The sequence below is a fragment of the Malaclemys terrapin genome, chromosome 3, assembly GCF_027887155.1.
Source record: "Malaclemys terrapin pileata isolate rMalTer1 chromosome 3, rMalTer1.hap1, whole genome shotgun sequence".
NCBI classification, from domain to species: Eukaryota; Metazoa; Chordata; order Testudines; family Emydidae; genus Malaclemys; species Malaclemys terrapin.
In genome coordinates this window covers 80,258,988-80,286,209 of record NC_071507.1, presented here as the reverse complement: position 1 = coordinate 80,286,209, position 27,222 = coordinate 80,258,988, and the positions used below count along the sequence as shown (strand labels likewise).

At 38.6% G+C, this 27,222-nt stretch overlaps 1 protein-coding gene across 1 annotated transcript in view; it reads left to right on the top strand.

Moving 5' to 3' along the window:
• NUP133 (nucleoporin 133) overlaps window positions 1-27,222 on the top strand; it is a 58,078-nt gene that overhangs the window by 16,880 nt on the left and 13,976 nt on the right. The window contains exons 9-20 of the mRNA XM_054021768.1: window positions 129-276; window positions 3,050-3,194; window positions 4,576-4,733; window positions 5,511-5,602; window positions 9,909-10,072; window positions 11,662-11,756; window positions 11,855-12,079; window positions 13,207-13,329; window positions 16,911-17,010; window positions 21,154-21,405; window positions 22,750-22,883; window positions 24,126-24,284. Of these exons, the coding sequence (XP_053877743.1) occupies window positions 129-276; window positions 3,050-3,194; window positions 4,576-4,733; window positions 5,511-5,602; window positions 9,909-10,072; window positions 11,662-11,756; window positions 11,855-12,079; window positions 13,207-13,329; window positions 16,911-17,010; window positions 21,154-21,405; window positions 22,750-22,883; window positions 24,126-24,284 (1,795 nt within the window). The remainder of the gene's footprint in view (window positions 1-128; window positions 277-3,049; window positions 3,195-4,575; window positions 4,734-5,510; window positions 5,603-9,908; window positions 10,073-11,661; window positions 11,757-11,854; window positions 12,080-13,206; window positions 13,330-16,910; window positions 17,011-21,153; window positions 21,406-22,749; window positions 22,884-24,125; window positions 24,285-27,222) is intronic.

Here is a 27,222-nt window from a genome sequence, read left to right as displayed (position 1 = left end):
TTAATAAAAAGACACTTTTCTAATACATTGGATACCTGAAAGTATTTTTTATGTAGTGTCCTACTTATATTCCTGTATTCTGAACCATGGTGCATGTACTTATTGTGTGGTGCTTTTTCAATGAATAGTGATGGACTGGTAATTTTGGCTGCAGCATGGCATCTTGGAGACAGTCCATGTCTCACCTATTACACTCTCATAACAGTGGAGGATAAAGGTTACCAGATGTCTGATGATGTTGTTGTGGAGGTTACCCAATATAATCCACCGTTTCAGGTATGGAGTCATTGGACCTTTGCTCTAAAGTGAATTTGGAATTGGTCTTGGGAATAATGTCTACAGGCAACATGTTTTGTGTGTGTTTTTTTCTTTTCCTGAGAATTAATATAAACAGCTTTTGATGAGAGCAGTAACTAAAGTTCAATGTAAAATATTTAAATTTCATGTAAAATATATAAAGTAAAAACCCACAGAAACGCTCTCCTTTTTCACTAGTGTTATTGCTGAGATATTTCATATTGTTTAGGTTTACTATCTTGCCCTCTACATACCGCCATCTATCTCTCTGTTGTAAGCAGCTTTATTATAAAATCAATTTTGCATGAATTATGAAGTAATTCATCCTCAGTGTCTTGAATCTGAAGGAGAAGGCTGAAGGAATTTTGCTGAAAATGGACAGCAAATACAGAAAAGTTAAGAGTAAAACTTAAAGCAGCGGTTCTCAACTGGGGGTCTTTGGTGCCCTGGGGGTCCATGAGCCATTTCAGGAGGGCTGCAGGACCCGTGGCCAAAGTCCTGAGCCCTGGTGCCCCCCATGGGACCAAAGCCCTGGTGCTCTGGCACTCCCCCTGAGGCTAATGCCCTGAGTCCATGGGCGGATTTGGCCCCCCAAACTGCAGTGCCTTACCCAGAGCAGGGAAGTCACGGGGGCAGCTCCATGCCCACCCCCCCCCACTTCTCTCCCCCAGACCCCTGAGGCCCCGCCCTTGGCCAGGTTGGAAGCTGGAGCCGGGCAGTGTGGGGCAGCGGTTACTCCATGGTGTTCCCCTGTTTCCTCCTCCTGTTGCTGGTGCCTGGGGTTGCGGCTGCTCCTCAGCTCCCAGCCCCCTTTGACTGCTCACTCAGCTGGTAAAGGATAGCAGCGACCGCAGGGTGGGGAGGCACTATGGGCACATAGCCCCTAGCTACCTCTCTCCCTGCACTCTGAGCTACCACCCCGCCTGCACACAACACCTAGCTACCTCCTGACCTCTGAACGGTTTTCAAACTTTTTGAGCTGAGCCACCCCCCTTTGAGTTATAATGTTTGGTTGCACCCCCTCTTCCCCACAACCCAGACAGGCTGGGTGGCCTGCTGAGGTGAGTGGCACTCCCTTCCTGCCCCCCCCCCCCCCCCCCCCGAAGTCAAACTACACCTATGCGTGAGGGCTCTCCTGCCTGGCGGCTGGAGCCCCAAGTCCCCCCACACTGGGCCCTGGAGTTTTTATAACATGTTGGGAGGCCTCAGAAAGAAAAAAGTTGAGAATCCCTGACTTAGAGGTTAAAAGCTATTGTTGAGATAGCTTTTAATTTTAAAGTTTGATCATTGTCTTTTTAGAGCTTTTAAAGCAGTTAAATAATACTGAGTAAGAAGAAAAAAGGATACTTGAAAAGTATTTCAGCCAGATGGGAATCTTCTTGTCTTTATTTTAAAATGAATCTTTTGTGCGATTTGGGCATTACCTGATTACATGGATTTATATGCCGTTAATCAGTGATATTCAGACCTTAGTAGTTCAGGAGCCAGATTAGCGATCAACATTACCCTAAAAGAGCCTCAGTAGTGTGAATTCATTGTTTCATTTACTATAGTACTATATATTTAAACAGTATGACAGGGGAAATAAATATTATTCTCACAGCAAAATGACTGACCAAGTATTATTTTATCAGCTACAATTGGTTAATAACATAGTAAAAGCATCCTGATTGGTTAATAATTAAATCAGTGTTTTAATATCATGTACTGCAAAGAGCTGCAGTAGACTCTTTTAAAGAGCCACTTGTGGCTTGTGAGCCTCAGTTTCAGTATCACTGCTGTAGATTGTTTTATACGGTATCTTGTGCTGTATATACTGAACTAATTTTCTAATCTCCAGTTGCTTCTTTATTTTTTTTTTTTATACCTTGTACTGATGCTCAGCAAAGCCAGCTGAAGGTTCTGAATTCCATCTAGTATCCCCAATATACATATCCTTCTTTCCCCCTCAGATGCAATCATCCGCTCAAAAAAGAGGCTTTGCCTCTGCTGCTGTCTGGCTTGTTGATATTTTAGAACCTCATGCTTTTGATAAGAACAGAAAAACCAGACCAGCTTTGAATTTAAATTTACTGGCTTCTGCCTGGGGTTTTTTTTTGCTCAGAATCTTAGCTTTTAAAAAATGTATACACTCTGTTATTTGATACATCAGTCTGTTTTACTAGCCTCTCTAATACTAATAATCTTGAATATCTTTGATAATTAAACCCATCTATACCTAGTTTTCAGCAATCAAATCTTTAGTTACAGATGTACTGCAGATTTCTAACAGAAATCCACAAAGTGTGCTTAAAGTATATTTGCTTACTCATCTGACACTTCACAAAAAATGTTTCATGAAGTGTCAATGTCTCTTTAATTAAGCTTTTATGAATATTAGCTTTGACCTAACTTTATATGGCTGATATTTTTTCCATGGTGTCAATTTTAAAATTGGTTCTTACATTAGGAGGAGTGTCTAATGGCTGCTGAATTACTGATTTGTTCACCTCTTTTCTATTCTGGTGAAAATATACCTCCATCTCTTTTGGAGTTAGCAGGTGACAAAACAGATCTTAAATATTCAGAGAAAATTAGAAATAGAAATAGGGATCCTTTTAAAATACATTTGTGATAGATGTGTCTGTCATGTTAAAATTAAGAAAAGGCAGATATTCATGTTTGTAGAACTTTTTGAACATTTTTAAAGTGCTGTATTAAGTGTTAAATATTGTTTATTTGTATATTCTGCCATTCTTCTGGACACTTGTAGTCTGAAGAACTGATGTGCTGTTTCGTGGTCCCAGACTTCTTTAGCCATGCTGCCTACCTGTATACTGAAGATGAGGTCTTTGCTTGTTCAACTGGAACTGGAAGAATTTCTTTACCACAGGAGAAAATTTTTTTTGGTGCACAAGGTAATAGCAATAGGAAACTTAATTTGTATTAATTCACTTAGTTAACCATATTGACAAAATTTTTCTTCATTGATTTTAATTATTTCCAAACTGTATTTAGATTGAGCCATATATTTTGGCATTCTGTTCCTTCATTCAAGGATCCCCAGTTACCTCAAAACTAAAGATTGAGGCAGCATGGGTTGATGGAATGAACAAAGGTTTGGCAGTCAAAGGTCTGAACTCTAATGTTAGTTGTTGCTGCTAGTTCTTTCTCTGGCCTGCAGCTAGTCACTTCACTACTTTGCTTCAGCTTCCCTGTGTGTGAAATGTGTAATGATAAGTTGGTTGTGCAAACAATTTTGAATATATACACCTCTACCCCAATATAACGCTGTCCTCGGGAGCCAAAAAATCTTACCGCGTTATAGATGAAACCGTGTTATATCGAACTTGTTTTCATCCGCCAGAGCATGCAGCGCCCCCCCAACCCCACCCCTCAGCGCGGCTTTACAGCGTTATATCTGAATTTGTGTTATATCGGGTTGTGTTATATCAGGGTAGAGGTGTATATACACACACACATATAAGTGCTGAGTATATTTTTATTGATATAGTGCTTGCAAAAAGTCTGGGATTTTACTCTAAAAATGGGATTGAAACTCACTTGACAGGAGACAGAAAACGAAAATAAGATGATACTGTGTAACTGTACATAGGAGCCCTATTTTTAAATACCACCAAATCTTGCTTATTCTGATAGACTCATAGACTTTAAGGTCAGAACGAACCATCATGATCATGACCTCTTGCACATTGCAGGCCACAGAAGCTCGCTCACCCACCCACTCCTGTAATAGATCCCTAAACTCTGGCTGAGTTATTGAAGTCCTCAAATCATGATTTAAAGACTTCAAGTTACAGAGAATCCACCATTTACACATGTCACTTGCTGGTTTAAACCCATGTTGCAGAGGAAGGCTTCTCTGCAAACCAAACAAGTCTCTCTCCACCTGAAAATTTAATTCCACTTCTCATCAAAGATTTGAGTAGACCACTGTAGTGAGGTCTGCTATTAATATTTTATAGGACAGTTCTTTTACTAGGATAGTATGGTGTATAACATGAAGTAAAGCTGGACTTACTTTAATATGTGAGAATATTTTATGAATCTGTGCTTTGGATTTTTTCTAAAATTAGGTTTGTTTGCTTAGTTATTACCTCATATCATTTGGTAATCTGCAGTGGGTCTTATCGTTTGTTTGAACAAATCTGTTGTGAAGTACTGCTGTTAGCTGGTTCATGGGAAAATGTAGTAAATGTCTACTTGAAGATCAAGCTATGAATGCAGCATTATATGATCATTTTATTTATTAAATGTCTTGTTTTTCCTTCCCGTTAGGTGATAGCATTTTAGGAGCAGGTTCTTACACTGGAGTTCCCATTTTTTTCACCAGAAAAAGTGGGCTTGTGGCCATCTTTTCTAGGGAAAATGTGTCTGTGCTTCCTGAAGACCTTGAGGATTCCCTGTCATCTTCTGTAACTGGACCAAACAATGAGGTAATATTTAGTATGAAAATTCAAAACCTCGTAACGCAAAAAGAAAGTGTGCCTAGAGTTCACTCACCTTCACAATTTCATTCACAGAAAATTTTAACTTTTGTGTAGATCTAACTGAAAACAAATTTTCAAAACCCAAAACAGTTTTTACAATATTTTGAAATTCCCAGTCAAATTGATATTTGTCAGCCAGCTCTACTCATTTGAATAATGTGCTACTTTAATTCTACTTTTTTATCAAGTTACCAACTCTTTTTAGACTGGAAAAAAGTTTTTTCACATGTCCATATTTAACTTTTATACAATATACATTTACTTAAAATCTCAGATGAGTTACCTTGTCAAGAACATTTTTCTAAAGTAGAATCTTTTGCCCAAAATTTTTTAGAGAGGGATGGAAAGCTGGGCTTTTAGTATGGGGCTGACCAGTTCTTTAGTTAGCTAATAATTAAGAATGAATTGGTCATTATCCCATTTGTCTTACCCTCTAGGATCAGTTGCTGTAGTAGTACCTCATAATGGAGGGAATCTCATGACCATTACTTTGGCTAGATCAATCTGTACAGCTTCTGAACTGTGATCCTGTTACCTTTGCCCCCAGTCTCTTTTGTTGTTGTTGTGATCAGCAAGAACATCCCACAGGAATAAAAACTTTAGATTTGGCCTGTCTATTATAATCCTAAACCACTGTTATTTTAGAAAGATTACTTTCCTTCCATAATGAGGTTTGTATTTGCCTATGTGTCCTTCGGTCTGAATTTTTACTTTACATTTCAGGGTTCTGCATTTGATGCTACCAGTAGAATGGAGATTATAGCACAAGAGGATAAAACTAAATTACTGAAAGCTGCTTTTCTGCAGTACTGCAGGTATGAGGAGTCACTATGTTGATTTACTAGAGAGGGCAAGTTTGTTTTTAATTAAGGGATTCTCTTGATAAAAATAAAATTCATGCTGATTAATTAAAAATCACCATGGACTCATATTTAATATATTCCTTTTCTAGAAAAGTGTGTGCACACCTTGGACACTGTTGAGTAAATTGTTATTGACAATTTTTTTTTTGACTAGCTATTTTATTTTCCCTGAAATGCTTTTCGTTTTGGTTGAATTTGTCTGGATTTTCAACACACACATCCCACAGCCCCAAAAAAACCCAACACAAACAAACAAAAAAAACCCACAAAAAATTGGTAAAAATGTTGTTTGGTTTTCAAAAACATTTTTCAGTTTTTAGTTTTTTGTGGTTAAAAAAATCACGCGAGATTTTGTAAAAAGAACCAATTTTTTAAAAAAATTATCGCATGAAATAATTGGCATTTTTGGACCACCTAGGCAGTGATCCATGTTAGAAATGAGCAGACTTGTATAGTCATTTTTACAGCTATAACCTGCCAGAGCTGGTATTAATGATCTGATTGACACAAAGTAAAGCTATTTTAAGCTTAAAATTTTGTTTGTCCTCTCAGTAACTGGCATTGATGAAGAAAGTTAGGGAAGAATGGAAAAATCCTGACTATTTTATTTACATTTAAATGGGCAATTTTCAGTATTACTTTAGAAGATATTTTTTACATAGTGCCATGAATGTGCATGATGCTTCTCAAAACATAGTCATTGCCCTGATAAATGTGTGATCTAAATTGACAAAAACAAGCGGAGGAGATAAACACTGGAAAGGGTGGAGTGACCCAAGGGTGAAAACAGTAAGTTTGTTTGCTTAGTGATTTGTGCAGATGTCTTCAGGGCTGCAGACTTACATTTTTTATATTCGAATAGAAAGAATATAGTAATCTATAATCTATAAAACTAAGCCTCCTAGAATAATTGAGGTTGGAGAAAGGACTTTGAAGAGAGGATGGAGGCATGGAATAGAGAGTCAGAAAGAGGGTTCCAGGCATAAGGGGCTGCATGAGAAAGACAGAGATTTGTGTGGGAGAAGTGCATGAAGGGGACTGTCAGGCGAAGTAGAGAGATAAGAAATTGAGTTGTGGAGATCCTTAAATACAAGGAGGAGGACATGAATTAGTCCGGGAAGAGAGAAATCATTGAGCTCAATTCTTGGTGTAGAAAGTTGCAACCATGGAGGTTAATGGGGGAATTGATTTGTGACAGCAGGTTGAGCAAGGGTATTAGTAAGAGAACATGAAACAGTGAGGCTCACCAACATGGAAGCTGAAACTGAAGGTTAATGGTGTGGAACTAGGAAGAGAGTCAAGAGTTAGGTGGAGAGAAAGGAGAAGAGTGAGAGAGCAAGCTGGAATGATGAATGACAGCAGTGGCAAGAAGGGATGGGTGGATAGTTAGGTGTGTACTTCAGAAAGGAAGGGGAAAGTGAGGAATTGTTGGAACTGGCAGGAGAGCAACAAACACAGCTGCCACCTGGGCAGCTGGGAGGAGAAATCACCATCAGAGGATGGTGCCAGGGTCGGAGAGAGAGCCAGTGCTAGAGTGGGAAATAAATTGTAGAATGAGACATGGTTTTGCAGGATAATGCAGGAAAAGGGAAGATGATTAAAGGATATGGGGGTATACAATAGATTACTGGGTTAGTAGTGTTTTTGGAGGAAGGAGAGTAGGAAGCAGCTGTAGAGAAACTGAAGGAAGGGGATAAGAGGAAGATGGCAGTTAAGAGACTGAAGATAAGAGGAGGTATGATTTGATGAGAGTTGGAAGGACAGGGTGAAGAGGTGAGGGTGCAAACTAGGAATGGTAAATGGAAGCTGTGATGAGCTAAACCGCATGAAAGTGAGCCATTATTTGGAGAAAGATGTTATTGGATCAAATGGTACCAGATATGAGAAGGAATGGATAATCTGAGCCATGGTAGGTGACAACTAAACAAATACTTTGCCTCAGTTTTTAATAAGGGTAATGAGGAATTTGGGAGTAGTGCAGGGTGGCTTATGGAAACAAGGATATGAAAGTAGAAATGACTACTTCTGACATGTAAGTCAAACTCAAACAGCTTAATGGGACCAAATCAGGGGCCCCAAATAATCTCCATCGAAGAATATTAAAGGAACTGGCACATGAAATTGCAAGCCCAGTGGCAAGGATTTTTAATGAATCCTTAAACTTGGCGGTTGTACCCTATGACTGGAGAATTGCTAATATAGTACCTATGTTAGGGTTTCCTCCCCACTTTAAACTTTAGGGTACAGATGTGGGGACCCTCATGAAAGACCCCCTAAGTTTATTTCTACCAGCTTAGGTTAAAAACTTCCCCAAGGCACAAATTTCTTCCTTACCCTTAGTATCGCTGCCACCACCAAGTGATTTAAACAAACATTAAGGGAGGGCCACTTGGATCCCTACCTCCCACAAAATATCCTCCCAAGCCTCTACACCCCCTTTCCTGGGGAGGCTTGAGAATAATATTCTAACCAATTGGTTACAAAGTGAGCACAGATCAAACCCCCTGGGTCTTTAGGACACCGAAAAACAATCAGGTTCTTAAAAGAAATTTATTTTAAAAAAATGAAAGAATCACCTCTGTAAAATCAGGATGGAAGGTAACTTTACAGGGTAACAAAAAGATTTTAAACACAGAGGATTTCCCCTCTAGGCAAAACAGGGGGAAAAGGTGATCTGGGAAACTGCAGGTCTGTTAGTCATACCTCAGTTGTATGCAAGATCTTGGAACAAATGTTGAAAGAGAAAGTAGTTAATGATATGGAGGTAAACGGTATTTGGGATAAAATACAACATGGTTTTACAAAAGTTGAATTTTGCCAGACCAACCTGATCTCTTTCTTTGAGAAGATAACTGATTTTTTAGACAAAAGAAATGCAGTAGATCTAATCTATCTGGATATCAGTAAGACGTCTGATACAGTTCCATATGGGAAATTATTAAATTGGAGAAGATGGGATAAATGTGAGAATTGAAAGGTGGACAAGAAACTGATTAAGGGGGAGACTACAACGGGTCATATTGAAAGGTGAACTGTTAGTCTGGAGGGAGTTTACTAGTGGAATTTCTCAGGGATCGATCTTGGGACCAATCTTATTTAACATTTTTATTAATGACCTTGGCACAAAAAGTGGGATTGTGCTAATAAAATTTGCAGATGACACAAAGTTGGGAGGTATTGCCAACATGGAGGAGGACTGGAATATACAAGAAGATGAGGAGGACCTTGAAAACAAGAGTAATAGAAATGGGATGAGATGTAATAGTGCAAAGTCATGCACGTAAGAGCTAACAAGAATTTTTGCTACAAGCTGGGGACGTATTAGTTGGAGGCAACAGAGGAGGAGAAAGACTTGGGTGTATTGTTTGATCACAGGATGACTATGAGCTGCCAATGGGATGCAGCCATGAAAATACTGTGTGAAATTCTGGTCTCCTATGTTTAAGAAAGATGAATTCGAACTGGAACAGGTGCAGAGAGAGGCTTCTAGGATAAGAGGAATGGAAACCCTACCTTATGAGAAGAGACTCAACGAGCTTGACTTGTTTAGCCTAACCAAATGAAGGCTGAGGGGAGATATGATTGTTCTCTATAAGTATATCAGAGGGGTAAATGCCAGGGAGAGAGAGGAGTTATTAAAGTTAAGTGGTGGTGTTGTCACAAGAACAAATGGATATAAACTGGGCATCAACAAGTTTAGGCTTGAAATTAGACAAAGGTATCTAACCATAAGAAGAGTGAAATTCTGGAATAGCCTTCTAACGGGAGCAGTGAGGGCAAAAACCTAACTGGCTTCAAGCTTGCGCTTGATAAATGTATGGAGGAGATGGTATGATGAGATTGCCTACGTCATGTGGACCATCTGCAACTGCTACTAGGCCCCAATAGCAAGCCAAGAGGAACATTCGGCACATACATTTTTTTTAGTTAAAATATTGTGTCGACCGCTCCTGTTAGCTTGGCTACTGGAAAGGCATTCAGCATGCATAGCTAAACATCAGGGTTTTTTTGGTCAAAAGTGACTGCAAATTACTTACCCATCAATAAAATAGATAATACCCCTTTGAAATAGGTAATTATACTAAGATGCTTTTTAAAAACTCAGGTTAAAGGTGGTCAGTACAAACAGTGTTAGTGATTATAACCTACATATTTAATAAAAAGTATAGTAGAAAAAACTGCTGGTTGTGAGAATTTTTAACATTCTGGCCATTTTTGATTACACTTTGTTTTATGCAGCCTTTCTCTTTTATTTCAGAAAAGATGTAATCAGTGCACAGAGCATGGTTGTTGAGCTCTTTCCACCAAATGCAGACCTGGATTCTGATACTGAACTGGATAGAGCTGTAATTCAGATCAGTGTAGACTTAGTGGATGATTACCCTGCATCTGACCCACGATGGGCTGAATCTGTACCAGAGGGTAAGGCTTAATATTATTTGGGGTTTTATATGTGGGAAGTTGTGCACAGTATTCTGCTTAAAAAGTAAATCATAAGGTAAGCCCTATGCTCCATGAAGTGAAGGCAATTTTTGGGACTTGTGGATTGCTTAGTATTCAACAACTTGCATTGATTGCACCGCTTTGACCTTTCTTTCCTACCCTCACTCCCTCTTCCCAAACTAATCACCAACAGCCTCCCCACAATTTTTCCTATGCGCTCTCGAGTATACTTTCATGGGGGTAAAGAGCCTTTTGCCTTTGACCACTGTTTCTGCGTGGCAACCTCTACTCTAAATAGCTCCTTTTCACTCCTTTTAGTGCTGCTGTTTCTCTAGTAATGCTAAGAAGAGAGGAGAGTAGCAGTTGCTGCAGGGGGAAGTTACATGCAAAGGCTAAGTGACACTTTCTTACCTCCCCAACCCCTGCCGGAGGAATCTGGTGTAGGTGAAGCACTGAAGCAAGCCACCTTCTGATCACGTGTCCTGAGTAACTACCCATGAGAAGAGACCTTCCTTTATATCTCCAGGCAGCAGTTGCCCAGAGCTGAGCATGGACTTGGCTGGAAGTTTTATATGTAGCATGTATGGCCAACTGATGCTTTTTTTTGCTATCATTTCTACCTGGCAATCTATAAGAAATTATGAAATATCAAATACTAAATCTTTAAAGATTCACAACATATTGAAAAATAGCCATTATGTTATGAATGCATTATCTGAACTGATTTCCTGTTAGTGCAAAAACTGGAGTTGATTAATCAATAAATACTTGAAAATAAAAATAAAATTCTGATAAGCCTACACATGATGGAAACTGCAGACGCAACTGTTCTTGTGAGTTTCACATCTTAGCAGTCTTCTGATAATAGAGTATGTAGAAGTTGTGAGAATTCTAAAGCAATAAAAAGGTACAGTGGAGCCCTACTGGGATGTCAAACACACAGATATACCCAAAGAAGCTTCCACTCCACTCACTGGTTCCTTAAAGTCTTTGCTCCTTTGTATAAAAATTTTATCAGGATCCTCGGATTCAAATCCTGAGGGAAAGGAGTGAGCTTGGGCCAACCATATTTAAAACAGCAATATATGGCTACATCCGGGGGTGAAGAAGAGGGAGCAATTTCTTTTTGCTTTGCTAAGCCCATATGTGCATGGAGTGTAAAATCTGTGCAGTGATGGAGGTGTATTAGGTCTTTAATAAACCCTTTAATCAGGATTCAGATAGTTATCTTCATTTTGATGTTGTCTGTCTTCCATATTTATATATTTGTTTTATTTATATTACAAAAACTTAGTTTTAAGTTGTATTTTCAGTCTCTTAAGATCAAAACAAGGTGATCTGATTTAAAAAAAAAAAAAAAAAAAGTCCAGTCTTTGTGTATCAGTTTTTGTTAGTATCAAATAAGTTTTTTTTCCCAAGGGTTTGCTTTTGTTCATTTTTTTGTAATAATTGAAGACAGAAAAGCTGCAAAATGTAAGAGATCTTAAATTCCAGCTTGCAATACCATGGACTTTTAAAAAAAGTGCTCTTAGTTAAAAATCTTGTCTTCACACACACACTCTTTTCAGAAGCAGCTGGTTTCAGCAATACATCCCTTATTCTCCTTCATCAGTTGGAGGATAAGACGAAAGCCCATTCTTTCTTCATTGACTTTCTTCATCAGGTAAGGTCCTAAAATTCTGCTGGCATGAACACTTATATTTTTTTTATATTATATTAATCATTTTTTGCACATTGCTTAACATTTTTTTTTAATAAAAGGTTGGCTTATTTGAATGTCTGGGCAGTTTTCCAGTAAGAGGGATGCCAATGACAACTCGATTGTTGCTCTGTGAACATGCAGAAAAGTTAGCAGCAGCCATTGTTCTCAAGAACCACCACTCCAGACTGCCAGACTTGGTGAACACCGCTATATTGATTGCTTTAAACAAAAGGGAATGTGATATTCCACAAAGTCTTACCCCTGCAGATGTTTTCTTTAGAGAGGTAAGACAAGGAAGTTTCCCTGATTAATTGGAACCCTTTTCATGATGAATTGCTATGTTGTAAAAACTGAAATACATTAATGTGTAAAATAAGACTTTATTCTTCTAAAACAAATTTAACTTCCCAGAATTCTCCTGTTAAGACTTTATTGGTAGCATTTTCTCTCATTTTAAAACATAACTTTTTGCATGCATCTGCAACTAAAGTATGAATCCTGATTGACATCACATAGCTAGAGTAAAATTAATCTGATCTCCAACCAGTTCAGCTATAGGAAGGATGAAAAGACTGCCATGTTTTCCCTTCTCATCAGAGAATTGTATGCTAGGATTGCCATGTTACAGGAGAGCACTGAAGGACACTAATGCCATCTAGGTAGGTCTCTTTCTCATAAAGCTAGCAAAACATGTCCTCATCTCTTCATTCCCTTCCTGGAATGAGTCGTAACCACTCAGTGCCTTTCACTATAATATATTGTCCTCTCTGATGCAGTATGTCTAATCCAATCAATCAATTACATTTTTAAGGCAAACATTCCAGTTGTACTACATTCCAGTTGTCTAGTTTACATTAATTTCCTCTATTTCATCTTAACAATGTGCAATAAAATGTTTAGATTTAGTTTTAGATTAATTATGTACAGAGTATTAATAACTAGTGACTGATTTCTCCCTAGGAGAGGTGAGAACTGGTGTTAGCTGTGGAGAAAATAAATAAGTAATAGGAATTGTGATACCTGATTGAAACAGTTGTCCGTGTAGTCCATTACCCTTTTCCTGACAGTAGTCAGTACCACATGTTTCAGAAGAAGGCACAAGGAGCCCCATAATGGACAATCATGGAAAAACCTGCACATATGGGGAGTTTCTTCCTAACCCAATTGGCTTGTGTCCAGAAGCGAGAGGGCTTATAACCCTTAAAAAAACAACAACAAAATCAACTAAAATAACTGGATGTTTTCAATATCCATATAAATGTTTAATACTTTTTTGTATTCCAGTAGGCTGTTTAATCAAGATCCTGTTAATACTTCAATATTTTCATAGATAGTAATCATTTGGCTGTCACACATCACCTGATAATGGGTAGGCTTGTGTTCAGTGCAAATACTTTTGTATGTTTTACAGGTATCCCAGATAGATACAATCTTTGAATGCTTATTAGATCATGAGGAGCAAATCTTGAAGGATACACCAATTGAATCCATTGAGTGGGCCCAGATAGTTGTCGACGTGAATAACATCATAAAGGTATCAAATTACATTGATTAAGCGAAACACTCCAGAAAAAAACCAAGACCAGAATTTAGCAAGTTGAGTCCAACCCTACTTTTCTGAGTATTAGTAAGCAAGGGAAAGTTGTCGAGAATGCAGTGTTGTTTCATAAAGAACAGGAAAGAGAAATAAAGAAAACATAAGAATTATTTCTGAATATAGAATTATAGAAATGTAGGACTGGAAGGGACCTTGAGAAATCATCAAGTCCAACCCACTGCTCTGAGGCAGGATCAAGTAAACCTAGACCATTGCTGATAGGTGTTTGTGCAACCTGTTTTTAAAACCCCCAATGATGGGGATTCCACAAACTCCCTTGGACGTCTATTCCAGAACTTAACTACCCTTACAGTTGGAAAGTTTTTGCTAATATCTAACCTAAATCTCCCTTGTTGCAGATTAAGCCCATTACTTCTTGGCCTACCTTCAGTGAACATGGAGAACAATTGATCTGTCATTTATAACGGCCCTTAACATACACCTCTACCCTGATATAACGCTGTCCTCGGGAGCCAAAAAATCTTACCGCATTATAGGTGAAACCGCTTTATATCGAACTTGCTTTGATCCGCCGGAGTGCACAGTCCCGCCCCCTCCCCTCCCCCGGAGCGCTGCTTTACCGCGTTGTATCCGAATTTATGTTATATCGGGCCGTGTTATATCGGGGTAGAGGTGTATTTGAAGACTGTTAACATTTCTTCATAGGTCAGGTTTTCTAAACCTTTTATCATTTTTGTTGCTCTCCTCTGGGCTCTCCTAAATTTGTCCACATCTTCCCTGAAGAGTGGTGCCCAGAACTGGCCACAGTACTCCAGCTGAGGCCAGTGCTGAGCACCACAAGGGCTGGATAGAGCAGGACAATTACCTTCTGTGTCCTATATACAACACTCTGTCAATATACCTCAAATTAGATTAGCCTTTTTTGCAACTACATTACATTGTTGACTCATACTGAATTTGTGATCTGCTATTAACCCCCAGATCCTTTTCAGCAGTGCTATCCTCCTTACCAGTTAGTATCCATTTTGTAATTTTGCATTTGATTTTTCTTTCCTAAGTGAAGTAATTGTATGTCAGTTTTCCCACCTGATTAATAAGAAAAAGGACCTTGCAATGTTGAAAACAAATTCAATAAAGAAGGCACATCTGGATAGGAAACTGCAAGAAATACTTTGACTTCGCAAATCTAATTTTATTTTTGTCCTTTATGGCTATTTTAGGGTATTTAAATATCAAATGCCATGTGCAAGAATATCAAGATACTAATAAAGAATGTGTAATGTAGGATTTTATTATATGGATATTACTAATAGAATCATGTAAACTTCTGGACCTGCTCAGTCTGTAGTAGAAATTAATAAGCTGCAAGAGTTAAGAAAACAAAACAAAACCCAGTGCCATATATGGAACCCTTTTCAACAAGGCTTTTACTTCAGCCAGCCCAAATATTGGAAGGGCAGAGTGGAGAGAGAGGGTGAAAAATACAGAAAACAGTAATTTGCATTTCTTGGCTGAACAAAAACCATGGAATATATGTATTAGTTGTTTAATAATAAATGAGTACTACTAATATTAAAAGAAGTGAAATTGGTAGAGTTAGATGGTTTCAGGTATAGTACAGGAATTATTTGTGGTGCTGGATTCAGTCATGGGAAATCCTTGACTACTGCTCAGTACAGTAACATGGGTAGTTCTCATAGACAAGTTGGCCAAATAGAAGAACTACCCATTAATTAATATGAAAGTGCACAAAACAAGTTTTACGAAGGATCCGTTAGGTGCCTCGTCTTCCTTGCAGTATCCAAGCACAGTGTAAAAAAGGAAATACGTAGGGAAATTCACGAACGGGAAAAATAAAACTCATCAGTTGCTTGTCACACTCCATATACATTCAGTACTAGTCTATACAAATATAGTAGTATCTCTCTCTTGACAAGAGGGACAAAACACTGAATATGACCTTGTTAATGGCACAAAAAGGAAAATATCCAAAACAACTTAATCCACATTTAATCCATCCAGCAGTGCCAACACAAGGCATGCCTCATTCTGACTACGTTACATGAAGTTAATGTCCATCATCTGATTAATTATGATTTTTCGTCTCCACTCCTAGAAGTGTCATACTAGATAAAAGCTTACTGAACTTTCTAGGCTGGCATGGATATAGTCCAGAAATATAGAATCACATTCCAAGATATTGTCAGAACAGAGTAACACAACTGTAGTGAACTATATGTGATTTTGGGTATGAGAATATTACCTTGAGAGCCAATTTCTCTCAGAATTTTGGCAGAAACCAAGTGTTTAGGCAGCTCAAGTCCCAGAAAATCAGAGGCACTGACCCCAGAAATGTGTCAAATCGCCCACTTTTGCCTTCTTTCTCCCTGTTAAGTCCCAGGAGTCTAATCTTGGATTTGTTCTCTTTGTTATGATGGTCCTGATGATCTGATTCAGTCTCAGTTCCCTTTTGTTCCACTACATCTGTCCTGCCCAATTACTAGAGCTCAAACATTTTTCCTGATTTGTTCCCCTCCCCCCCAGTTTGCCCATTTGACAGAGCTTTGTGTAAAGGTGTACCTCTGTATTGGTCAGTTTCACTTCTTCCTGGTCTCATGAACAAGAACATATCATCACACACTCAAGCACTGTTCTGGAAGAGCTTATAATGCACATATTTCTTCAGGCATTTTAAGAGTCTGCTTAACAGTAACAGCAAATCATAAAGTGTTGCTGTTTCAGTATATGGGGCTTGGAAAGTCTCCTTTCCCAAACTACTGCAGGGTGGCAGAAAGGAAAGTAATGAAAAGCAAGGTCATGTTGGTTTTAACTACCCCTCTTTACCTTACAATGGATCCAGAAGAAAGGTGGAAGGAGATGCACTTAGTCTCACAATCACCACCAGATCTTTTAATGGGTCTGAAGGAGTTTGGAAGCCTCCATAGACCTCAAGGTGGCAAGACGAACCCCTTCACAGAGCTGGGAAGCACTGAAATTAGTGTAAAATAGTAATGGGGGGGGCTCCATTTCCTGGTGGAACCCTTAATAGTCTCTGGAAACCAGCATGGAAGTGGGAGCCTTGGGGGGGATTGCCACCTTTGCTTCTCATCCCTTTAGCAGGAAGGAGATGATGAAGTGATTGCCATGAACTGCAGCAGTGCACAGGAGCAGGGAGAAAGACCAGTATTAGACAGGGGGTGGATAGTTGGCCACATCCTCTGAGCTCAGAAGGCAGCTGAAGTACTGGGGTGGGATTGAGGGTACATGGTGACTTTCCTTCTTGAACTACTCTTCATGGGAACCTTAAAAGTAGCAGGATGGCTAGCAGCCTGGGGGAGACTATTGATAACATATGTGCATAGTAGAGAACTTACAGCTCCTGGGCATGTACACTAATGCTCTTGCTAGGCCTCTGCATACTCTCCTGCTGTTTGTGAGTTGCATGCATCAGTAGAGGGTGAAAAAATATTGACACAGGAAAAACATGATTGAAAGAGAAAATGTGGCAAGTTTGGGAAATTGACCAGATTTTAAGGTGTCCATTTAATGTTGTGCAGGATATGCTACAAGCTGCCAGCCAGTATCGCCAGTCTAGAGCCTCTTTATATAAAACAGGAGAGCTCCTGGAAAGAGAACCTGAATATGTTCCATGGACAGGTGAGAATAGTGAAAATGTTAGGCAAATTAATATCGGTTTTAAAACATTAACAAATACTCTTCATGTGTTTCAGAACATTTGACCGTATCCTCTGAAGTCTTTGTGTTAGCTCAAACTGTGAATATTAAACTGGACAGTGCTGTTATGCGCTATTCTAAGCTTGTATGTAGATATCCATATAGATAGTAGAACCTAATGGTTTAGTTTGTTGATGAATGGTTGGTTTCTCCATTACTGATGATATTCCTTTAAGCTTGTTGCACTGGACACTGAGAATCTGGCTACAAAACAAAGGTGCCAAAAGTTGGGAGGCAGGATTAATTTTTGTTTTTAGGGTGTCCTGATTCCAGCTGACAAGATCATGATTTTTTTGTGTAACTTTCAAATGAAGCATAAAATATTAATCTTGCTCTGTTTAACACAGGCAGATAGTGTTCAGGGCTCCCTGTCAAGAGTAAAAAAACTGACAGTTGCCCACTTTGCTGCTTTGTTGAGTATTTGTGCTTTGCTACTTGAGGATGCAATGCTGTGAAAACTTGTCAGAACAAGTTTTGTTTTGTAATGTAAACATTTTAAAGTTTTTCTTCCAGCTTTTGTCCATGTGGACCCCTCTTATGGTATGCGTGTGCTTCATGTAACCAAAATCAAAATCTTCCGAACAGCAGGATGCGTTGGCGTTGGGGGGAGGGATAGCTCAGTGGTTTGAGCATTGGCCTGCTAAACCCAGAGTTGTGAGTTCAATCCTTGAGGGGGCCACTTGGGAATCTGGGGCAAAATCAGTACTTGGTCCTGCTAGTGAAGGCAGGGGGCTGGACTCGATGACCTTTCAAGGTCCCTTCCAGTTCTAGGAGATGGGATATCTCCATTTTAAAAAAAAAAAAAAAAAAAAATGTCATGGTGACCCCATGTCCAAAGGCATATATAGATCAGATTGGCTTTGATCATCTCTGTTCCCAGTTCCCATCCCTGGCAGGAAGACTTATCTCTGTGGTGTCTGCTGCACTCTGCCTCATAGTGCCTTTTCTTCTAAACTGATAATTAAGGTAGCTAGTCTAGTTAGTTTTTGAGGTGATATTTTTATCCTGTTGGCAGTCCATTAAGTGTTCTGTTATTTTAGTATATTAATTTTTTTTCTTCTGACTACTATGAACTGAGATCTCTCCCTGCTTAATGGCTAAGACCAACCATCTGGCTTCGAGCCATGCCCATCACATAATGGACTCAGTCTGCTAACTGGTTGGGCATGGTAGGTAACTCTTGGTTGGCCCACAGCCATGTCCTGGATCATTGCTCTGTATGCAGGTCCTTCTCCATCAGAACCACTTCTCCGTAAATAGTTAGTTAAAATTCTACCTGTTGAAGCAGTCCACAAGATTCTGAAAATGCTTCACAAACTCCAAAAAGGGATGCTCTTCCCAGGGATACCCATTCTTCAGCACCCCTTGGAGTGTGGATATTCCCATTACCTGTATCAAGGAAAGGGCATCAATCCTTTCAGCTCCTCTCGACACTCCAAACCGATTTCAGCACTGGCTGCACGCTTGGTGCCAAAGCCCTGTATCACTTACACCACATCAAGGCAGGGCAGATCTGAGCTACTTTCTAAGGATGGCTCAATGTGGCAGTCCTCCTTCCCAGAGAGAACAAAAAAAACAAAACAAAGTCATGGGTTTTCTGACTCTTGTTAACTGACCCGAAAAGTCTAATCAGTTCAGACTGCCTAGCATGAGCAGATTCTTTGCTCCACCCAGCTCCAAGCAAAATCAGGTCCACTCCCAACACCAAAACTCATTACTGGCAATGACTCCTTGTCACCAAGAACCTTGGTACCAGACCCAATACTGATACAAAAATCTTCAACAGTACCAGCAGATAGTTCAACTACAGACGTTGAGCCACCAGCACCAGCTTGGTTACCAGTGCTACCAGCACTGATTTTCCCAGTATCAAAAAAAATCAAGCCTTCAACACCAATATTCTCCATCTCATTAGAGAGGGGTCATAACCACCTGTAGGACAAATATACTCTTCTTTCTTGATAACATCAAGGAAGGACCCTTCTCCAGATGTTCAGATCTCCTCCCTCAACCTGTTCCTTGGCAAACATCACCTTTGAGCCTCAGCGCCTACCCAGCTCTATCCATTTGGCTTACCACCCTGGCTTTGTTGGGCATTCTGGCACTGCTCTAGGATCTACTCACACTCTTCCTGCAAATGACCTAGATCACCTTCCCCAGTTTCCCTTACTAGGTCAGTCAGCAAAGCAGGTCTCCAGAGGGAACAAGGGGGGGAAGCAATGTGAGGAGGAGGAGGAGGAAGACGAGATGAAAATACTCGTTTTAATGTGATGAATGTTGTTACTATTAAAGTTCTATGCTATGGGAGAGGACATAACATTTATTCTCCTCCTCGCTCTTGCAACCTCTGCTGCTCTAATCTCAAAGTCACTTGTTAGTTTGATTCTGTTCTCATGTATATTTGCTGCGTCTCCAGTAGAAGTGTTTACTTGGCACAGGTTAAAATCTCTGGAAACCACTGAAGACTTGTTTGTCAGGGAACCCATCAGTGCAGCTGAATTAGCAGTGGCATGAATAGTAACTTTGGGAAATAATTTGCAGGTTAAGGCCTCTGCGTGTTGGGAGTGCGCTATGTTGATGCATGCAGAACCTTGTGACAAACAGTTTGGTAGACTAAAACTTGATAACCACTGTCCTGTAGTAGTTAGAGCTGTTTGCAGTGCCTCATAACAAGGATCTCAGAATATTTTCTGATCTTTATACTTTTTTTAATTAAATTGTTAAAATAAAACAGATCCAAAAAAATCCCAATATAAACTTTTCATTTTTTTATTGATTGGATTGAAAGAAATCTTTTTTCCTACTGCTCATCAAATCTCTTGTAATCAGTTACAATTTTAGTATGTGTCCGTGTCAGCATGTCAGTCTATATTTATGGTATGTAAATTGGTTGATTACTTAAAAGCAAAATTGCTTTAGTTGTACTTGTTTTTTATTGTACGTATGGCATAAGAAGTTAGGGGCTCAGAGTTAACCTGTGGATAAAATGGGAAGGATAGAATTAATGCTTAGTATTAATAATATAAAAGAAAAATGGGAATATTTAAAGAAATAGCTAATTTCATTGCAACTTTTTTCTGGGTCACTGACAAATTCAGATTTGAAATTTGCAATGTGATACGTGCATTCTATACTGAGTGTTTCAGGTGTTCTTTATATTTTTTTTCTCCATATTTTCTGTTTCCCCAGTGGTATTTGAGTCACACCAACAGCGGTGTACGTAGCCATCATAGCTCTAAATAAGACATTTCCAGCTCCCAGGCCCTCTTCCGCTCAAACAGGTTCCTAGCTACTTGTCACAGAAGCTTATGCACCTCCTGTTCCATCTGCTCTGGCCTTCCAGTACATTCCTGCTTTATTGACGAGAACTGAGGGGCAAAAGGTTCCTCATTCACTTTCCTTCTGGATCTGGGGATGGACTCCCCCTGCTATTTGTTGACCTTTGGATAGTTCTCAAGAGGCGTTAGTTGGATCCTGTTGTATTCCCCTAGCTCTATGGAAATGTCCCAAGAAAAAGCTCCCTCCCTAGCTCATGTGTGTACACTACTTCCCTACTGCTTAGTTCTGTCTAGGGATCACAGAGAGGGGAGGAACATCTTTTCTGCCACTGCTTTCTTATTTACTTTTGCTCCTGTGGGATCTTTACATTGTGTATAATTTAAAAAAAATTTAATATAGAACTTCAGAAATTATACCATTTATACCAGTGAAAAATAGCAAAAAAGCAGCAGCCAGCTGAACTAAGACAGCAGCAGTTCCACTTTTGTTTTGTTCCCTTTAAACACCCTCTGGGGAATTGTGTACATGTGGGTTCCCGGAGCACTGTACCAGTGTGATAACTTCTCATGCTTTTCCAGTGTACATGCAGGCACTGACAGAAGCACAAAGTAAACACTGAAAATGTGAGAAACACTACAATCTTTTAGATATCTTTTGCATATGGTGGTGTATCTGTCTCTTTAATGCCTATAATTGTGCTCCCTTCATACTATCATAATATATAAAGTCACAAGCTAATTATAGAATCTAATTTTTTAATGTTGACTATTTTTTTGTCTTTCCAAGCATCTAGTGGTCCAGCTGGCATACGAACAGCAATAATACGTCAGCATGCAATTATTCTGAAAGTTGTTTATCCTCAAGTGGACAGTAACCTCCGTAGCATTGTGGCTGAACAGTTGGTGGCACTGCTAGATTGCTTTCTAGATGGCTTTGTTTCTCAGCTTAAATCTGTGGACCGGCCTGCTGATCAAGAGAGATACAATAATCTAGAAATGGAATATATTCAGAAAAGATCGGAACTTTTGTCTCCTCTTCGTAAGTGATGATCTCTTTTCTTTAGTGTAAGGATTAACCATTCATCTAGGAAACAATGCATGGAATGTTTGGATCCAAGCAAATACAGAAAGTAAAAAAAAAAAAATTAATGTTCCATATCTAGAGTAAAATGACATTTCTATGCAGCGTATTAGTTGTTGGTTTGTTCGTACTATTTAATGGGGAATTTAGCTATAGAAATAGATGGACGAAAATGGAATTCTTATTGTAGTGATCCTAAATCAAACCTATGTAGCAGACAGAAGTCTCCTTCCTGAATTGTAAAATCAGTGCATTCTTTGCAATTACTTATTGCATAGCCTGATGCCAGGAACTTAATATGACTTGACAGTGTTGGATGAAAATAGCTTTAAAATATATTTCTAAGTAAGTCTACTTTGTTGCTACTTAGCCATAGATCTGTTTGAATATTTATCAAGTCGTACATTCATCTAACAGCATAAATGTTAATTGTATAATGTTGATTATATATGATTTTAATAATCCTAGCTTAACTTGTCATTGATGTAGCCAAAATATTTTGGGTTTAATAATGTAATCTTGGAAACAGTGCTCACTTATAATAGGTAGCACAATATTTGGTAAGTTTATGAACCTGATGTTTTTTAGGCTTAAAATGAATTAAATTAATAGAACAGTTGAATATTAAATCCATGAGCTTTTAATATTATAATTAGGGAAGTCTTTGTTAAGTAAAGAAATTGCATGTGTTAGTCTTTTTATACTAACATACATATATTCTGTTAGCGTGTAAATATATACAAGCTCTGTAGCATTGTATTCAGTTTAAAGCTTTAATTTCCTTAGCAGCACACTGATATCAGGCCCTTGAATCTCATTTCTCTTGACTTTACTTGGATCAAAATAGAAGTGACCAATAACATATTGTGTATATAAATCTAGTAATCCTTATAATTGATTTCTACATTGACAAAATGTCTTTGTCTTGTTACTTTCTCACTTTTGGTGATGCCTGATTATGAACTGTAAATATTTATGAAACCAAAGAATTTCAAAGGTGCAAATGGGAGTGGTGTGCTTACTTTCAGAGGTAGCTGGGTGCCTAACAGGCCTGTGTGGCTCTGAAAATCTCCCTGGATTTATTGTGCTACTTACTGTATATATTATACGTGTATGCATGTTTACATAAGCACGCACATCAGTTGTGGTTTGAAAGCACAAATGAATGCATACTTGATATACAACTATTTTTCTATTGCAGGGATTTTGAATTTTTTTTATTATTGTGATCCAAGACAGCATGCATCCTCTTACAGACAAAGAGTGTGTTTGATTGACTTGTTTCTCTTTTGGGTTCCCTAGTTTCCCTAGGACAGTATCAGTTGGCAGCTGCTTTAGCAGAGAAGTATTGTGACTTTGATATCTTGGTACAAATGTGTGAGCAGACTGATAATCAGGCCAGACTACAACGTTATATGACGCAGTTTGCAGATCAGGTAACTTTTTTCTCACTCGTTTAGACATTGTTCTGCAGTAAGATCGGATATAAATCATTGCCAACAAAATACTGATGGTAATTTTAGGCTTTCAAAATCCAGTTAATAGACTTTGCTATCTTAGGTCATTTTTATATTTAAAAAATTCTTTTCCTACTCTTTTGATTCTCCATTCTAAGTGGTACAAAAGTAAAATGAATCTTGCTGAACAAAAAGATTTGTATCTAGAAATGGGATTTTAACTTGTTTAGTGGGTGATATCCCTCTTCTGATATTCTGTTAGCTTCAGGATATGAATTTAAACTGGCGATTCAGTAGTCAGTTTAGTTACTACTAACAATTTTTAACTTTTTTTTTCTATCTTCTTTAGTCATTTTCTTCTGAGTCATTTTGGCAATAAAGTAAAATGTTTTAAATTGTTTGACTCACCTGTACTACATAACATATGTTCAATCCTAATCTATTTCTAAGTCTTGCAAGTACATGAACAAGGTAAAGTGACTTGTAGTGTTCTGGAGTCTTCTGTCTTTGCAAGTGTGTGTGAGACTTCCACAATCATGCATCTGATTTAAAGCCTTATAAAAAGATGATTCTTTATGGTGGTTTTATATATCACACCGAAAAGATATAAACAAAAGAATCCTTTTGTTTTTATTATAACTGTTGAGTTAGAAATAATTTGGTCAAAATATAGTAAAACTCTGTGTGTGGTAATCATAAGCAGTGTGTACACAGTTTGTTGAAATTTCAGAATTAAAAGATCACAGTCTTGAATGCATTTTATGGACAATGATTCTGCATGTGAGAATAATTCATAACAAGGGGCAAAATTCTCCACTCAGATCCCTATGGCAGACTTCCAAACTAATATTCTACTTTCCCTGCCTACTCAGATTGCTTATTGATGGCAATGAACTTTCCAAGAGTAAAGAGCAAAGATGTAATCTGTAACAACTGAAGTTCATACTAACGATGTTCCTTTTGAGACCAAAATATTGAGTTGCTTATAGATTAAAATATGTAGAGAATGGTGTAGATCCTCTTCCATAGACACTCATATTTTTGATCAAAACACTAGCTTTTTCACTAGCATTTTGTTAAACACTTTTCCCTCTGGTTTTGTTGAGCAGGTAAATCCATGTTCTAACCACGTGTGGTCTGTATAGCATTTGTGTTGAAACTAAATTGGACACAAAAACTGACATCAGTTTTTAACATGTATTCATCTCCTGTAATCTTTAGAATTTTTCAGATTTCCTGTTTCGTTGGTACTTAGAAAAAGGAAAACGAGGAAAGCTGTTATCTCAGCCTATTGCTCAGCATGGACAGCTGGCCAGTTTCTTGCAAGCTCATGAGCATCTCAGTTGGTTACATGAAATCAATAGTCAAGATCTGGAAAAGGTAGGATTTCTTCATATAAAATTAACTGAAACGTTTGTTTTAAAACTAACAATTCGTTGAATACACATACAAGTGTAAGGGTGTACTAGTCACGACTCTTTGATGTCACTGACTAATATTTTGGATCAAGAAAGCTTTTATTATAACAACACCCTTCCCACCTTCAATTAAAGTAAAAGCGTTCACAATGAATATTTCCTAACACCTTCAATAAGTCTTCCAGCAAAATCAGGGAAACCCAAAGTTGACATTCTTGATGCTTTAAAACAGGGGTCCCCAACGCGGTGCCCGCGGGTGCACCCGCGTATTGGCCGGCGGACAAGCATCTGCTGAAATGCTGCCGAGACCTTGCTGCTTGTCGGCAGCATTTCGGTGGATGCTCGTCCGCCGCCACGGTCCTCCGTGGCTCGTCATCTTGCACCCGCCAGACGAGAAAGGTTGGGGACCACTGCTTTAAAACGTGTAAATCTGTTGTGTGTGTTTGTTTTTGTTTTTAAATCATCCTTTCCAACTTTTTTTATATATCGTAAAGTAGCAGTGGGAGTTAAATTACTTTGTTTTTCTCTGGGTAAAATGTTAACATAAGACGTTAAGATTTTTTGGAAAATACAACTGATGTCCTATTCACATGGACTGAAACTTTTCTTTTCAAAGTAAAGCATAGTGAATAGAGGAGCAAGGAACCCAGAAAAGAACTGAAAGTGTCAGACTAATTTCTGAATTAATATATTTTCATACCAGAATTTTTCCACTCCCATGTCTGACATACCAGATGTATAGGCAAGGATTCACTTGTTACCTCAGAACTGTACATAAATTTCAGTTTCTAGCTAAGTAAACATTCTTGAAGTAACAAGTGAATCAGTCTGCATGTCAAACTTCCCCTTTAAGCTCATTCTGATCTGGTATTTGTGCTTATTTGAATAAAGTCAGTGCTTTAGTGTGTAAAGTAGCAATTCATCTGCTTACTTGATCCTTTAATCATGTGACAATTTTTCTTGACTAACAATGAAACACACATTTAAATTGTTGGACATTGGTTTAGGAATAAAGATCTGTCTTATCTCTGTGGGCTGAAACGGGGTAGGTATAATTGTTGGATGCCAGGTAATTCTATTTTAGAAATTACTAAAAAATATTTAGAGAAACAAGAAAAATGGTAGGCCAGCTCTTACTAATTATTTATCTTTCTGCCAACTCAGCCCACTGTTTAGTCAGAGGTTTTATTTACATACCTTAGGGGAACACTGTGATCAAGACCAAGCAAAATAATCATAACTATTCACCCTGGCTATTTTATTATTAAAGAAAGCATTAAACTAAACAACACAAATGACTGACCACAAATAATAAACTTCCGTTTGTAATCGCTTCTGTATGTCTCTCTGTGGAGAGCTTTTAACAGTGATTACGCCCTTGAGAGTGAACCACCGCTGGGGGGCGCTTTTCTCTTGATAAGTTGAGAAGAAATTTGTGAACTCAGTTTTAGTATCTTAGATACTTAAAACTGTTTATGCATGTGACGGGGTTCCCGGAGTGCAACCTGGACTGTGGGACCACTGAGCCCTCTGTCCCACCAACGTGGGCTGCCCCTTATACTATGATCTGTTGGCAAGCTCCAAACCTCTGGCAGGTACAGTACTTATACAGACATTCACAGGCAGGGACACACCCAACTGAGTTACATGAATGCTTCTCCCAGCCACTTATGAACCAACAGTAGAGAGGCTCCAGCCAATTCCCCCCCAGCTCCCCAGACTTGCATTCCCAAACTGTATTGTCTTGCCCTGGTCAGAAGCCTGACCATTGTAAGTTCATTACTCAGTCTGCCCCTCCCTCTATGTGGAGAGGACACACACTAGTAAACTGAGCTGAGTATTCCCAGCTCTTCAACCAAAACACACTGTTTTAGGTAAAATATAAAACAGATTTATTAACTACAGAAAGATAGATTTTAAGTAATTATAAGTAGTAAGTATAGAGATCAAAGTTGTTTATCTAAGAAATAAAAGTAAATTCACAATCTGAGTTCTATAGACTAGACAGGATTTGAATCAAACAGTGTCTCACCCTGATAGATGGTACAAACAGGTCAAGGATCTTCAATACACAGGCTGAAACTCTCTTCCAGCCTGGGACCACTCTCCCCAGTTCAAAATCTTGATCCTCCAGACATGTTTCCAGGTGTTGAGTTGTAAGGGAAGTGAGGCCAAGTCATGATGTCACTTCTCCTCTTTATAGTTTCTTCCAGCTTGCTGGAAAGATCTTTTGCTATGACGTGGGTGAAGCAATCTCCACTGTATATGTGCACTCTCTGAGATGGTCGTTAGGAGAATGGATTTCCTTCAGTGGACCATCAGCACATCTGGCTACTCCATTGTTGTACCTGAAAGGCTTGTGGTGGGTGTTCCCAACCTAACAACATTTTTCAGTAACGCTCACATAGCAAAACTTCATAACCTCACTTACAAGTATAGCAAATACAATCCAACAGGATATTAATGTTCAACAGATCACGACGTTTAAAATGATCCCTCACAAGGCATAGTTTGTACAAAATGTATCATAACTATATGACAGTAGTGAATATGGGGGTTCCAGGGTGCTGCTTTGAGGTACAGAGTGCCAAAATTTATGGGCAAAATAATTTAAGGGCAAATGAAGCCTGTCTAATTATTATAGATAACCAAACAGTTTATTGTTGGGCAAAATAAGCAATCTTAACTAAATTCTATGAAATTGAAGAAGATACTTAAATTAGTTACTTAGAAGAAGCTATTTAAGGAGCTGCCTTTAAAACAGGCTAATTACAAATATTAAGAATCTTAAATCTGGTTACATTCCACTATTTATCGGTTTACCAATATTTAGTCCCTGTTTCCTTTCCAGGAATACGTGGTCTAAGCACTTGGTGATTAACAGGAGAAACTGTTAGCCG